We start from the raw sequence: 15,013 nt of genomic DNA, 5'->3' as shown, positions 1-15,013 counted from the left end.
TGTGGATCAAAACCTTTTGTTCCTAGAAAGTCATGAAAAGTATTTTATGTGCTTGTACACACTTTTTACACTGCATATTAATGTATTTACATTAATTGTAAAATACATAATTCAGTATTTAAAACAAGTCCACAGTCTCTGTCACCGTTTGCCATCTGCCAAAGCACTGGTGATAAGTACTGATGTATACAAGTAATCAAAGAATACAAATCATAATTGACCATTTAAAAAGTTTTGTTTAGTAAATGTTAACTTGAATTGTAGTATTATAGTATTCAGTACACCACTGATACTTTGTGTACTGCAGAATTAATTTTGTGCTGGCTAGCACAATAATAACAGAGCTTTGAGAGGAAATAAAGTGGCCCTAAAACCTAGGTATGGACTGTAAGCATGGGTTATCTAAAATGTTGCACTTATAGTAAACACAATCAGGGATATGAAGAATAACAGTTGTCAGTTGTTAGCATATATTACTTTGATCAAACATGGTAGTAAACAGTAGGGATGCAACGGTACTCCGTATAATCCTCCTCGAGACATTTCGACTTTAATAAAAAATGAAAAATTGTGATATTAATCGAGATTGAATTAAATGAAAAAAATGATTTTATTATTTTTTCTTTTTTTTTTTGCCCCATCGCCCAGCTAATCTAACTCATATCTGTCAGTCGACTCGCTATGGAAGCGCTAACAACTCTGGTACAACAAAGATGACAGGGAAAAAACGCTGTCTTAAGTGAAGCTACCTAAGTAAGACCGCCCGCAAAGCGGCACATCCTGAAGAGACGGTTAGAAAGCGGCTTGAAAACGGTCTGTAAAACATGATCTATGCAATATTTTGACCAAAGAACCACCACACGCTATGTAGACCACACGGAAGTGTATAAAAAGTTGGGGGAAAAAACCAGAACATGAATCCCTTTTAATGTGCCTTTTGTATGACTACCTGTATAAACCCGCTCATCGTCAGTGCACCCATCCATCCATCCATCCATCATCTTCCGCTTATCCGAGGTCGGGTCGCGGGGGCAACAGCCTAAGCAGGGAAACCCAGACTTCCCTCTCCCCAGCCACTTCGTCTAGCTCTTCCCGGGGGATCCCGAGGCGTTCCCGGGCCAGCCGGGAGACATAGTCTTCCCAACGTGTCCTGGGTCTTCCCCGTGGCCTCCTACCGGTTGGACGTGCCCTAAACACCTCCCTAGGGAGGCGTTCGGGTGGCATCCTGACCAGATGCCCGAACCACCTCATCTGGCTCCTCTCAATGTGAAGGAGCAGCGGCTTTACTTTGAGTTCCTCCCGGATGGCAGAGCTTCTCACCCTATCTCTAAGGGAGAGACCCGCCACACGGCGGAGGAAACTCATTTCGGCCGCTTGTACCCGTGATCTTATCCTTTCGGTCATGACCCAAAGCTCATGACCATAGGTGAGGATGGGAACGTAGATCGACCGGTAAATTGAGAGCTTTGCCTTCCGGCTCAGCTCCTTCTTCACCACAACGGATCGGTACAACGTCCGCATTACTGAAGACGCCGCACCGATCCGCCTGTCGATCTCACGATCCACTCTTCCCTCACTCGTGAACAAGACTCCTAGGTACTTGAACTCCTCCACTTGGGGCAGGGTCTCCTCCCCAACCCGGAGATGGCACTCCACCCTTTTCCGGGCGAGAACCATGGACTCGGATTTGGAGGTGCTGATTCTCATTCCGGTCGCTTCACACTCGGCTGCGAACCGATCCAGCGAGAGCTGAAGATCCCGGTCAGATGAAGCCATCAGGACCACATCATCTGCAAAAAGCAGAGACCTAATCCTGCGGTTACCAAACCGGAACCCCTCAACGCCTTGACTGCGCCTAGAAATTCTGTCCATAAAAGTTATGAACAGAATCGGTGACAAAGGACAGCCTTGGCGGAGTCCAACCCTCACTGGAAATGTGTTCGACTTACTGCCGGCAATGCGAACCAAGCTCTGGCACTGATCGTACAGGGAGCGGACCGCCACAATAAGACAGTCCGATACCCCATACTCTCTGAGCACTCCCCACAGGACTTCCCGAGGGACACGGTCGAATGCCTTCTCCAAGTCCACAAAGCACATGTAGACTGGTTGGGCAAACTCTATACTCTCGGCAGGGTTCTTGAGTCAGTGCACCCTGTGGTCCAAAAAAAATACGGTGGGCGGTTTTCGAGATTTGTCATGTTGCCGCTGTATTTTACATATACGACAATGAACGACCTAATTATAACATCTCTCTCTGCAAACGCCAAAGTGTTTCCACATACTGGACCGCAATGGTGGCTTCTTAAATTCTTGTCCATCGGCTTTTCTTCCTCCATACTTTCTTTGATGACTGACTCAAGACGACGTCACAGACGGGAGACAGACTAGTAGTTTGACTACTTTTATTCATTTCAAAGTACTAAAAGCAACTTCATATAAATTCTGCTGTTCTTAAATACAGTATTTTATTTTGTACTACCGATAAAATCGATAAATTACTAGTTTTTAAAACAATGTTAGATCCATATAAAACTTCTAGAAGGCCAGTATGCAGAGAGCACAAATCAATATATTTGAATCTTAGAAATATAAAGCAATCTATCAATCGTTACACCCCTACTAATTGCATTAGATAAAAATTACTTGTCAGCCCGACGTACATGCTTGTCATCAGTGTCGTACACACATACACACGGGGAGAATGTGCACGTACACAAAAGCAGTCCAAGAGAAGCAATTAACAATTTGCGGTCACGTTGTTACGATAGAATAGACATTCAATGAAAGTTAAAGGCCTACTGAAAGCCACTACTAGCCACCACGCAGTCTGATAGTTTATATATCAATGATGAAATATTAACATTGCAACACATGCCAATACGGCCGCTTTAGTTTACTAAATTGCAATTTTAAATTTCCCGGGAGTTTCGTCTTGAAAACATTGTGTAATGATGACGTGTACGCAAGACGTCACAGGTTTTTAGGAAGTATGAGCGCTGCGCACACACACAGCTAAAAGTCGTCTGCTTTAACGGCATAATTACACAGTATTTTGGACATCTGTGTTGCTGAATCTTTTGCAATTTGTTCAATTGATATTGGAGAAGTCAAAGTAGAAAGATGGAGTTGGGAAGCTTTACCCTTTAGCCACACAAACACACGGTGATTCCTTGTTTAAAATTCCTGGAGGGGAAACTTTACTATGGATCAGAGCGCGGTCAAGCCAACATGAATCACGACGGAATGTCAACCAGCAGGTTTCGGTGAGAAAATTGTGGTAAAAAGTCGCTTCTTACCGGAGAAAAGCTGAGCTTGTCGTCCATAGCTGCCGTCAACTCCCCTGAGACACTGGCGTCAAGACACACCCTTCCGACTATCAGGTACTGTTAAACTCACTAAAACACTGGCAACACAATAGAAAGATGAGGGATTTCCCAGAATTATCCTAGTAAATGTGTCTAAAAACATTTAAATCCGTCCCAATGCAATCGCGTTTTTTTTAAACTTTTTTTTTCTAGTCCGTCGCTATCAATATCCTCAAACACGAATCGTTCATCCTCGCTCAAATTAATGCGGAAATTGTCGTTTTCTCGGACCGAATAGCACTTTTTGTTGGAGGCTCCCATTAAAAACAATGTGAATATGTGAGGAGCCCTCACACTTTTGACATCATCGTCTGCGACTTCCAGTAAAGGCAGGGCTTTTTTGTCAGCACCAAAAGTTGCGAACTTTATCGTGGATGTCGTCTACTAAATCCTTTCAGCAAAAATATGGCAATATGGCAAAATGATCAAGTATGACGCATAGAATGGACCTGCTATCCCCGTTTAAATAAGAAAATCTCATTTCAGTAGGCCTCAAATGTCAACTATCCAGATCAATCAATCAATCAATCAATGTTTACTTATATAGCCCTAAATCACTAGTGTCTCAAAGGGCTGCACAAACCACCACGACATCCTCGGTAGGCCCACATAAGGGCAAGGAAAACTCACACCCAGTGGGACATTGGTGACAATAATGACCCAGTGGGACGTCGGTGACAATGATGACTATGAGAACCTTAGAGAGGAGGAAAGCAATGGATGTCGAGCGGATCTAACATGATACTGTGAAAGTTCGCTATTTTTAAGCTGAAAACACAAAAAGCTAATGCATGTGTGCACATGTAATGAATGTACTTGCGTAGTTACCTTATTACAAGCTTAAAGCCGTTAGAGAACGGGATGTAATGTTTAAACACATTGGAAATAGTGCCCTGTCGGCATCTGCATAAAGGTAGCAAACAGCCCTTTTTATTAGGGACACACCTTATACCCACATGGACTTCACTACATTAACAAACCTATCAACATCACTTTATATTTGTCACAGTAACACATTTAACTTTGTAAAACACTTCCACATGCACCGAATGAAATGTTGGCTTTGTGGCGTTGTCCTTTTTCTCTGTGAGAGAGCATAGGTGGAGCGTATTCACAATGATCACAGCTTTTTAACCTGAGCGTATCCTAAGCAGCTTCCAACCGTGGCATTCAGCAGCTTAATATCATCCCATCATAGCTATGAGAGAATAATCATGTGTTGGCCGATTGACGCTAATTATAAAACTTATTTTTCACTAATAAGTTGCAATATGGTGTTTTTCTTCAAAATTATCGTGACTGTGTTTACACTACAGGCCAAAGTGGCCTAAATTAAAAAAAATTCCAGCTGACTGTTTAGACTGCAAGTAAAATGTGCTCTCTATTAGACTTCAGTATAAACGCGCACAGGCCATAATGTAACATTGACGTCCCTTGCATGCGAAGTTTGTGGCAAAAAACAAAGTTGACTGTTTTTTCTAAATTAACAAGGAAGTCACTACTACAAAATAAAATGCAAGTCACCATACTTTTTTTAAATGGAGTGTTTTTATGTTAAAATACATTGAATTAATATGGTGGATGAATGAATATATGTAGTGTAATTTTCACGCAAACGAATGACATAGCTCACCCAAATATGACGCAAAAATCGCATTCAGGTCGCATTTTCGTTCATTTTGGAATCACATTTTAAAAGATCAGATTCCAATCAGACTCTGATTATGTTGCGATGTGGCCTGAATTTGATGTGAAATTATTCGATTTGAAGCACTTTGGGGGGTTTAAACTGGCAAAAAATAGCCAAACTGTATCCATCCATCTATTTTCTACAGCCTTTTGGGGGTCACAGGGTGTGCTGGAGCCTATCTCAGCTTCATTCTTGAGGGCAAAAAAATCTAATTTGGTGTGCAGTGTGGCCTGTGTTCTGTGTCCAGTTGAGTATAATTGAACTCCTTTCATCCTTTACCAGCAGAAGGAAGCGGTGAAGCTTTGAAGAGCCAACAGCGCATTTCCTCAACCGAGCAGTTTTCATCAATGGCATGTGTATAATTTGTTTGTGAAGTGAACAATAACTCAATACATTAGGGTTATGTCTGTCACACTTGACTAATGCAGTACGTAATGCAGCTAAAGTTGGGATAGCTTAGCTTAAATGACTTTTTCTTTTAATCCATCCATCCATCCATCCATCCATCCATCATCTTCCGCTTATCCGAGGTCGGGTCGCGGGGGCAACAGCCTAAGCAGGGAAATCCAGACTTCCCTCTCCCCAGCCACTTCGTCTAGCTCTTCCCGGGGGATTCCGAGGCGTTCCCAGGCCAGCCGGGAGACATAGTCTTCCCAACGTGTCCTGGGTCTTCCCCGTGGCCTCCTACCGGTTGGACGTGCCCTAAACACCTCCCTAGGGAGGCGTTCGGGTGGCATCCTGACCAGATGCCCGAACCACCTCATCTGGCTCCTTCGATGTGAAGGAGCAGCGGCTTTACTTTGAGTTCCTCCCGGATGGCAGAGACTCTCACCCTATCTCTAAGGGAGAGACCCGCCACACGGCGGAGGAAACTCATTTCGGCCGCTTGTACCCGTGATCTTATCCTTTCGGTCATGACCCAAAGTTCATGACCATAGGTGAGGATGGGAACGTAGATCGACCGGTAAATTGAGAGCTTTGCCTTCCGGCTCAGCTCCTTCTTCACCACAACGGACCGGTACAACGTCCGCATTACTGAAGACGCCGCACCGATCCGCCTGTTGATCTCACGATCCACTCTTCCCCCACTCGTGAACAAGACTCCTAGGTACTTGAACTCCTCCACTTGGGGCAGGGTCTCCTCCCCAACCCGGAGATGGCACTCCACCCTTTTCCGGGCGAGAACCATGGACTCGGACTTGGAGGTGCTGATTCTCATTCCGGTCGCTTCACACTCGGCTGCGAACCGATCCAGCGAGAGCTGAAGACCCCGGTCAGATGAAGCCATCAGGACCACATCATCTGCAAAAAGCAGAGACCTAATCCTGCGGTTACCAAACCGGAACCCCTCAACGCCTTGACTGCGCCTAGAAATTCTGTCCATAAAAGTTATGAACAGAATCGGTGACAAAGGAAAGCCTTGGCGGAGTCCAACCCTCACTGGAAATGTGTTCGACTTACTGCCGGCAATGCGGACCAAGCTCTGGCACTGATCGTACAGGGAACGGACCGCCACAATAAGACAGTCCGATACCCCATACTCTCTGAGCACTCCCCACAGGACTTCCCGAGGGACACGGTCGAATGCCTTCTCCAAGTCCACAAAGCACATGTAGACTGGTTGGGCAAACTCCCATGCACCCTCAAGAACCCTGCCGAGAGTAATACGGGACTTAATACGGGACTTATTTTGTAAAACCAGCTTGTCTTTCCTATGGGTTCATGTTTTTATCTGGGATATGCATAAGTTTTGAAATTATGAAATCAAACCATGGAACATGATAGAGATAGTTCTAAAACAATCTTGCCTTCCTTCAGACTTTCTCCAAACGAGCAGTTTGCAATTTGCCCCATTTGTGATGTTTTTCCAATCTGTGATATAAGCGAATATCAGTATATATTATAAACAGGCATGTGATTTTTCTGTCTATAAAACGCCGTAAAAAATATAACCAATTATTTTTTGTTTTTTTGTTGTTGTTTTTTTTCAGTCCTACATTGTGTTAAATTTTGATCTGTCTCTTTGCCATACCTGCCAACAATTACGGTTTTACCATGATGAGTACGGTTTTTGATCATCCGTTCCGGTTTACGGCTGCAGTGGTGAAAACTACGGTTTTCTATTAAAAATTATTAACTTAAAAAGCTACGTAGCAAAGCAACTCCATGGGCAGGGAACAAAATATTTGGGAACAATTAATGTTCGGTTGGTTGGTTTACATATAAGAAAATCCATGATTGGTTGGTTGGTTGGTTTACTATGATTATTCAGGATTGGCTAAGATTGGGGCAAAACATTACGGACAGGCCAATCAGAGGCAAGATAGAGCGGGTCATCCAACCAGGCAGGGTAAATCGCAACACACGCACATCCCAAATGACGACGAGAAAGTCAGAGAAGAGAAAAGGAATATTCAAGCGGGTGATTTATAAATTTAATAAAACTACTGGAAGATGGCAGAGGGATTCTCTTCCTTAGATTTTTCTTTCAGCGATCTAGACGACATCCAGTAAACCCACAATGTGTTTACTTGGCCATATTTTAACAAATGAATGTGTCTGGATAAAACAATGGCCAAAACATTAATTTTAGTTGTTTACCAAGCAAGCCCAAATTAAAACTGCTCTCGACATGGAAGACGCAGAATACACATTTAAAGGGGAACATTATCAAAATTTCAAAAGGGTTAAAAACAATAAAAATAAGTTCCTAGTGGCTTGTTGTATTTTTTGAAGTTTTTTTCAAAATTTTTCCGGTCCCGGAATATCCCTAAATAAAGCTTTAAAGTGCTTTATTTTCGCTATCTTCGAAACCACTATCCATTTCCCTGTGACGTCATACAGGGCTGCCAATACAAACAACATGGCGGTTACCACAGCAAGATATAGCAACATTAGCTCGGATTCAGACTCGGATTTCAGCGGCTTAAGCGATTCAACAGATTACGCATGTATTGAAACAGAAGGTCGGAGTATGGAGGCAGATAGCGAAAACGAAATTGAAGAAGAAACTGAAGCTATTGAGCGAATAGTTATTGACGCTATTCGGCCATAGCATGGGTGTACCTAATGAAGTGGCCCATAGCATGGCTGCCTTATTAGCATCGCCGGTAAAATGTGCGGACCAAACGATCAGGACTTTCGCATCTTGTGACACTGGAGCAACTTAAATCCGTCGATTGGTAAGTGTTTGTTTCGCATTAAATGTGGGTTTCTAGTTTCAAATGTACATACATCTAGCGTAAATAGCATGTTAGCATCGATTAGCGTAGCATGTTAGCATCGATTAGCTGGCAGTCATGCCGTGACCAAATATGTCTGATTAGCACATAAGTCAACAACATCAACAAAACTCACCTTTGTGATTTCGTTGACTTAATCGTTGCAAATGCATCTGCAGGTTATCCATACATCTCTGTGCCATGTCTGTCTTAGCATCGCCGGTCAAATGTGAAGACACTCTGGTACATTCAATGGGGGTATGGCGGCAGATTTCTTGCCAGTGGTGCAACTTGAATCCCTCCCTCTCTCACCCTCCGACAACACACCGACGAGGCATGATGTCTCCAAGGTTCCAAAAAATAGTCGGAAAAACGGAAAATAACAGAGCTGAGACCCGGTGTTTGTAATATGAAAATGAATATGGCGGGTGTGTTACCTCGGTGATGTCACGTTCTGATGTCATCGCTAAAAGACTAATAAATAGAAAGGCGTTTAATTTGCCAAAATTCACCCTTTTAGAGTTCGGAAATCGGTTAAAAAAATACATGGTCTCTTTTCTGCAACATCAAGGTATATATTGACGCTTGCATAGGTTTGGTGATAATGTTCCCCGTTAAGAACTCATGATTGTGGCAGACGTGATGACTTTTGCTACAGTGTAGCCTGTCTAAATGCTAAATTTCATTTCACATTGGTGTTTTACAATAAAACTGTAGCTGAAATGTTCTGTTCATTATTTGTACTGTTAATATTTTGACATTGAATAGTTAAATCCATTTTGAAACAAAAAACATGACTGCAAGATATTTGTTACTTCATGCTGTAGATTACAAGTGGCTATTCAGATAAAGGAAGTTCCTTAACAGAATAAATATTGTTTGTACTGTTTATGATTTTTGCTTTTGGAACAGTTAGAAGTGGAGAAGGAGTCGAAGAGACAGTAATTGGCTATAAAATCCAAGGCAGAATCTCCAAAAGCAGAAACAAAAAGGAACGTGGAAACTGTTCAGAAATTTGCCAGGAAGGTTCATGTCAGAGCCATCAAAGCAATAATGCCAAAGTAATGTGTGAAAGAACCAAAGTAATGAGTAAATAATGTAAGTAACTAGATCGGGGGTCGGCAACCCACGGCTCTAGAGCCGCATGTCTTAAGCGCCGCATTAGTGGCTCTCTGGAGCTTTTTCAATAATGTATGAAAAATGGAAAAAGATGAGAGGAAAAAAATATAAAAAAACATATTTTTTGTTTTAATATAGTTTCTGTAGGAGGACAAACGTGAAACAAACCTCCCTAATTGTTATAAAGCACACTGTTTGTATTAAACACGCTTCACTCATTCGAGTATTTGGCGAGCGCCGTTTTGTCCTACTCATTTTGGCGGTCCTTGAACTCACCATAGTTTGTTTACATGTATAACTTTCTCCGACTCTCTAAGACGTGTTTTATGCCACTTCTTTTTCCGTCTCATTTCGTCTACCAAACTTTTAACGTTGTGCATGAATGCACAAAGTTGAGTTTTGTTGACGTTAATGACTCGTGTGGAGTGCTAATCAGACATATTTGGTCACTGCAAGCTAATCGATGCTAACATGCTATTTAGGCTAGCTATATGTACATATTGCAACATTATGCCTCATTTGTAGGTATATTTGAGCTCATTTGGTGTCCTTTAAGTCCTCTTAATTCAATTTATATCGCATGACACACTATCTGTATGTAATATGACTTATTTTTTCGCGGCTCCAGACATATTTGTTTTTGTATTTTTGGTCCAATATGGCTCTTTCAACATTTTAGGTTGCCGACCCCAGAACTAGATGAACCATCTGTGGCCGTAAAGTGAACACCAGTAAGGTTGTAAATACTGTATAGAGTAGGCTAACCCATTTGGTTCCTGTGGATGTGAAGACAAGTTGTAATTACTGTTGTGACTAAATAACATAGTGACTGAAACAGTGATTATTTTGGATGAATGGGGTCAGTATTTATGTGAACTCTATTTTTTTAATTCTTAAAACACTAAAACATCTTTAAATGGTGCTTCTTTTGCTAATTTTTGCATGTTCAATTGCTGAAAAACCAGGAGCTTTGTCCCACTCACCAGGGCCAGCAAGCAGAGAGCACAAATCAATATACGGTATTTGAATCTTAGAAATATAAAACGTTACACCCCTACTAATTGTATCGGATAAAAATGACTTGTCGGTCCGACGTTCATGCTTGTCACCACTGTGTCGTACACACTTACACACGGGGAGCACGTGCACATACACAAAAGCAGTCCAAGAAAAGCAACTGACAATTTGCAGTCATTTTGTTGTTACGATAGAATAGACATTCAATGAAAGCTAATGTCAACTATCCAGATCGCTATTATTAGCTGAAAACGCATAAAGCTATAATGCATGTATGCACATAGAGCTGGGCGATATATTGATATACTCAATATATCGCGGGTTTGTGTCCGTGCGATAAAGTACATGACTATATCGTGATATTCGAGAATATGTTCTCACAAAATTGCTTTTATCTGCGGGCATTAATTACACTGCATGCGTTTCCCACTCTTTCTTGTCTGTCCTTCTCACAGAGACGTAAACAAGCGAACCTTCTTAAACACGTCACGTGTGCAACGTCACACGCCCTCCCTGAGCAGAGAGGTAGCTAGATGGGTAACATTAGCTGTGATGCTAGCGGAGCCGTGCGAGTGGTAATACAAGAGAGAGAAGGTGCCAATCTGGTAACTAATGAAGGAAGAATTAATTCCCAAGAAAAACAGCGCGGGGTGCATTGTCTGGCGGTGGTTTGGCTTCAAGCGGGAATATGTTGAACGATTATGCGGCAAAAGGGTTGCTACAAAAAGTAGCCGCACTGCTATTTGAGTTCCTATAATGCAGCTCATTTTTATTTGACAGTAATTGAAATATCTTGTGTGACATCATGCACAAAAGTGCACTTTATTTGTTTTAAACTATTGTAGTGGCGTTCTGTACAAAAAGTGCACTTTAATTTAGTGTTGTTTTGATATGTTATCTTAATGACATCATGTACAAAAGTGCACTAATAGTTTTAAAATCTCTCTGACAATCTTGCACTTTCTGTTCTGGAAGTGACATGAATGTTTGTGCCACTGCTTAATAACTGTTTAATAAATACAGTTTTGGTAAATTGACTTAGTTGTGATTTCCCTCTCTGCATGAACATATATCGTGGCATGGCCCAAAAAATATCGAGATATTAATAAAAGTCCATATCGCCCAGCCCTAATATATGTATATATGTGTATGTGTGTGTATAAGTGCATGTGTATATATATGTGTGTATATATATGTATGTATATATGTGTATAAGTGCATGTGTATATATGTGTGTGTGTGTATATATATATATATATATATATATATATATATATATATATATATATATATATATATATATATATATATATATATATGTGTATATATATGTATATATGTATGTGTGTGTATAAGTGCATGTGTATATATGTATATCCATCCATCTATCCATCCATTTTCTACCGCTTATTCCCTTTTTGGGGTCGCGGGGGGCGCTGGCGCCTATCTCAGCTACAATCGGGCGGAAGGCGGGGTACACCCTGGACAAGTCGCCACCTCATAGCAGGGCCAACATAGATAGACAGACAACTTTCACACTCACATTCACACACTAGGGCCAATTTTAGTGTTGCCAATCAACCTATCCCCAGGTGCATGTCTTTGGAAGTGGGAGGAAGCCGGAGTACCCGGAGGGAACCCACGCATTCACGGGGAGAACATGCAAACTCCACACGTCACAATTTAAAATTTTACAAGTTCAGATTCCAGTCATGCTTGGACTATGTTCCGATGTGGCCTGAATTGGATGTGAAGTTATTAGATTTGAAGCACTTTGGGGTGTTTAAACTGGCAAAAAATAGCCGAACCGTGTCTTGAGCGGAAAAAAATCTAATTTGGTGTGCAGTCTAAACTGGGCTTGTTGTCTGTGTCCAGTAGAGTAAAATCTAACTCCTTTCATTCTTTCAGCCATCACCAGCAGAAGGAAGCAGTGAAGCCTTGAAGAGCCGACGGCGCATTTCCTCAACCGAGCAGTTTGCCTCAATGGTACGTGTATAATTAGTTTGTTAATTGAACAATAACTCAATACATTAGGGTGTTGTCTGTCACGCTTGACACTAAAAAGTGGGATAACGTAGCTTAAATTTGACTTATTTTTTTTTTTTCCATCTGGGCCTATTATGTAAAACCAACTTTTCTTTCCTATGGGTACATGTTTTTGTGTATTCGGAATATCCATGAATCTTGAAATTATTGAATCTTGGTCGTATGGTCTGTGCGCCTGAAAGAGTGGCAGCACATCACAGTAGCTCCTTTGAATTCGTTCTTTTTACTTTATTTTTGGTATTATTCTCAACTTTTCTTGCTTTCTTTTAATCTCTTACCTTTCCATAAACCACTAATTATGGTTCTTGGGCGCTTTTGTATGTTCTCGCTACTTTTTCTTTTCGGGTCGTTTTGTGTTTGGCTGTGATCAACGGAGCAGCAGGCCTCTTGTTTACACACGCGAGGAGCTGTTTGCGCTCTCCTTACCAGCGCTGTGGGGAGCGCGGCCGGACCTTCCCGTGGAACTACGGAAAAAGCGCAGGGGACGCCGTGCCGGCACAAAGATGAGGGAGCGGAGAAGGAAATTTAAACCTGCAATTCCCTCTGTCCTCATGGGGAACGTGCGGTCTCTGGCGAACAAAATGGATGAATTGTCCGGGCTCGTCCGAACTCAAAAGGAGTACGCCGTGTGCAGCATCATGTGCTTTACAGAGACTTTGCTACACACGGACTTCCCGGACCACAGCGCGACTCTACCCGGCTTCACAACCTCACGGGCGGATAGAAACACACTCCTGAGCGGTAAGAAAAAAGGCGGCGGGATTGCCATCTTGGTGAACGAGAGGTGGTACAATCCTGGACATATTACTGTTAAGGAGTGTGTTTGCATGCCGGACATTGAACTTCTAGCTGTTGGAATTCGACCATATTATTTGCCAAGGGAGTTTACTTCTGTAATCTTCATCGGAGTGTATGTCCCTCCTGCTGCTGACGAAGCTGTTGCGTGTGACACCATTCACGCCGCTGTTGGTGAGCAACAGACCAAACATCCCAATGCCCTCTTTCTCATTTCGGGTGACTTTAATCATGTTTCTTTGGACTCTATTTTACCCACTTTCCACCAATATGTGCACTGTGAAACACGGGAAAATAAAACTCTGGACCTACTGTATGCTAATTCAAAAGATGCATACAGAGCCACTGCCCTGCCCCCCCTTGGACGATCTGATCACAACCTGGTGCTTTTAACACCTCATTATGTTCCTGCTGTGAGGAGGCAGCCCATCTAAAAAAAAATCAGTGCAGATGAGGAACCAGGAGGCATGCATTGCCCTGCAGGACTGCTTTGAGTTTACAGACTGGGAAGTACTCTGTAAACCCCACGGGACAGATATCGACAGCATCACAGACTGCATCACAGATTACATCAATTTCTGTGAGGACTCCATCATCCCTACAAAAACTGTCCATTACTACCCAAATAACAAGCCCTGGATCAACAGCCAGCTAAAGGTACTGCTGAGTAAAAAGAAGCTAGCCTTCAGATGCGGTGACCGGGACAAGTTAAGCTGCAGTGGCAGCTTAAAGTCCAGCTGCAAAAAGGGAAAGATGCCTACAGGAGGAAGCTAGAGGTTTAACTCCAGCAAAACAACATTCGTGATGTGTGGAAAGGCATGAAAGCCATCACAGGCTTTAACAACAAAGCCAAACTGCTGGATGGGGGTGCAGACAGAGCTAACGAGCTGAATTTGTTCTTCAACAGATTTAGCAATGCACCCATTACTGGCCCACCCCCCACTACTCCTGTCTTCACACCTCCCCTGAACATCTCTACACAAACTCCTTCTCTGATACCTGCCACTGCTGTTCCCCCCTCCCCCTCTGAGAAAGCCAGCCCGGTGTGCCTGACACCAGGACACGTGAGACGACAGCTGGAGCGAGTCAATCCAGCCAAGTCAGCAGACCCTGACCGAGTCAAGCCCTGGGTACTGAAGACTTGTGCTGCTCAGCTGACTGTGATCCTCCATTTCATCTTCAACCTGAGTCTGAAGCTAGAACGGATACCAGTGCTATGGAAAACATCCTGCATAGTGCCGGTGCCCAAGAAGCCCATCCCATCGGGCTTGAACGACTTCAGACCTGTTGCCCTGACGTCCCAGGTCATGAAGGTACTCGAAAGACTTCTACTGGAACAGCTGAGACCCCTGGTGGCTCCTTCCCTGGATCCTCTACAGTTTGCATATCAGCCCCATGTAGGAGTGGATGATGCTGTTAACTACCTGCTGCATCGTGCTCACTCTCACCTGGATGGTGGGAAGGGCACTGTGAGGATCATGTTCTTTGATTTCTCCAGTGCCTGTAAAACCATTCAGCCAATTCTGATGAGTGACAAGTTGTTCAGGATGGGTGTCAGTTCATCCATTTTCTCCTGGATCACTGATTACTTGTCTGACAGGCCCCAGTTTGTGCGACTGGGGAGCTCCCTGTCAGATACTGTGGTCAGTGGAGTAGGTGCTCCACAGGGGACTGTCCTTTCTCCTTTCCTGTTCACGCTGTACACCTCAGACTTCCAGTACAGTTCCAGGTTCTGCCACCTGCAGAAATATTCTGAC

At 42.9% G+C, this 15,013-nt stretch overlaps 1 protein-coding gene across 1 annotated transcript in view; it reads left to right on the top strand.

Moving 5' to 3' along the window:
• LOC133541239 (zinc finger protein 436-like) overlaps positions 1 to 15,013 on the top strand; it is a 93,505-nt gene that overhangs the window by 49,613 nt on the left and 28,879 nt on the right. The window contains exons 2-3 of the mRNA XM_061884502.1: positions 5,341 to 5,408; positions 12,324 to 12,401. Of these exons, the coding sequence (XP_061740486.1) occupies positions 5,341 to 5,408; positions 12,324 to 12,401 (146 nt within the window). The remainder of the gene's footprint in view (positions 1 to 5,340; positions 5,409 to 12,323; positions 12,402 to 15,013) is intronic.

This window comes from Nerophis ophidion, linkage group LG23 (genome assembly GCF_033978795.1).
Source record: "Nerophis ophidion isolate RoL-2023_Sa linkage group LG23, RoL_Noph_v1.0, whole genome shotgun sequence".
NCBI lineage: Eukaryota > Metazoa > Chordata > Actinopteri > Syngnathiformes > Syngnathidae > Nerophis > Nerophis ophidion.
Note: the sequence above shows the minus strand (reverse complement) of the source record. Positions and strands in the feature narration are given on the sequence as shown.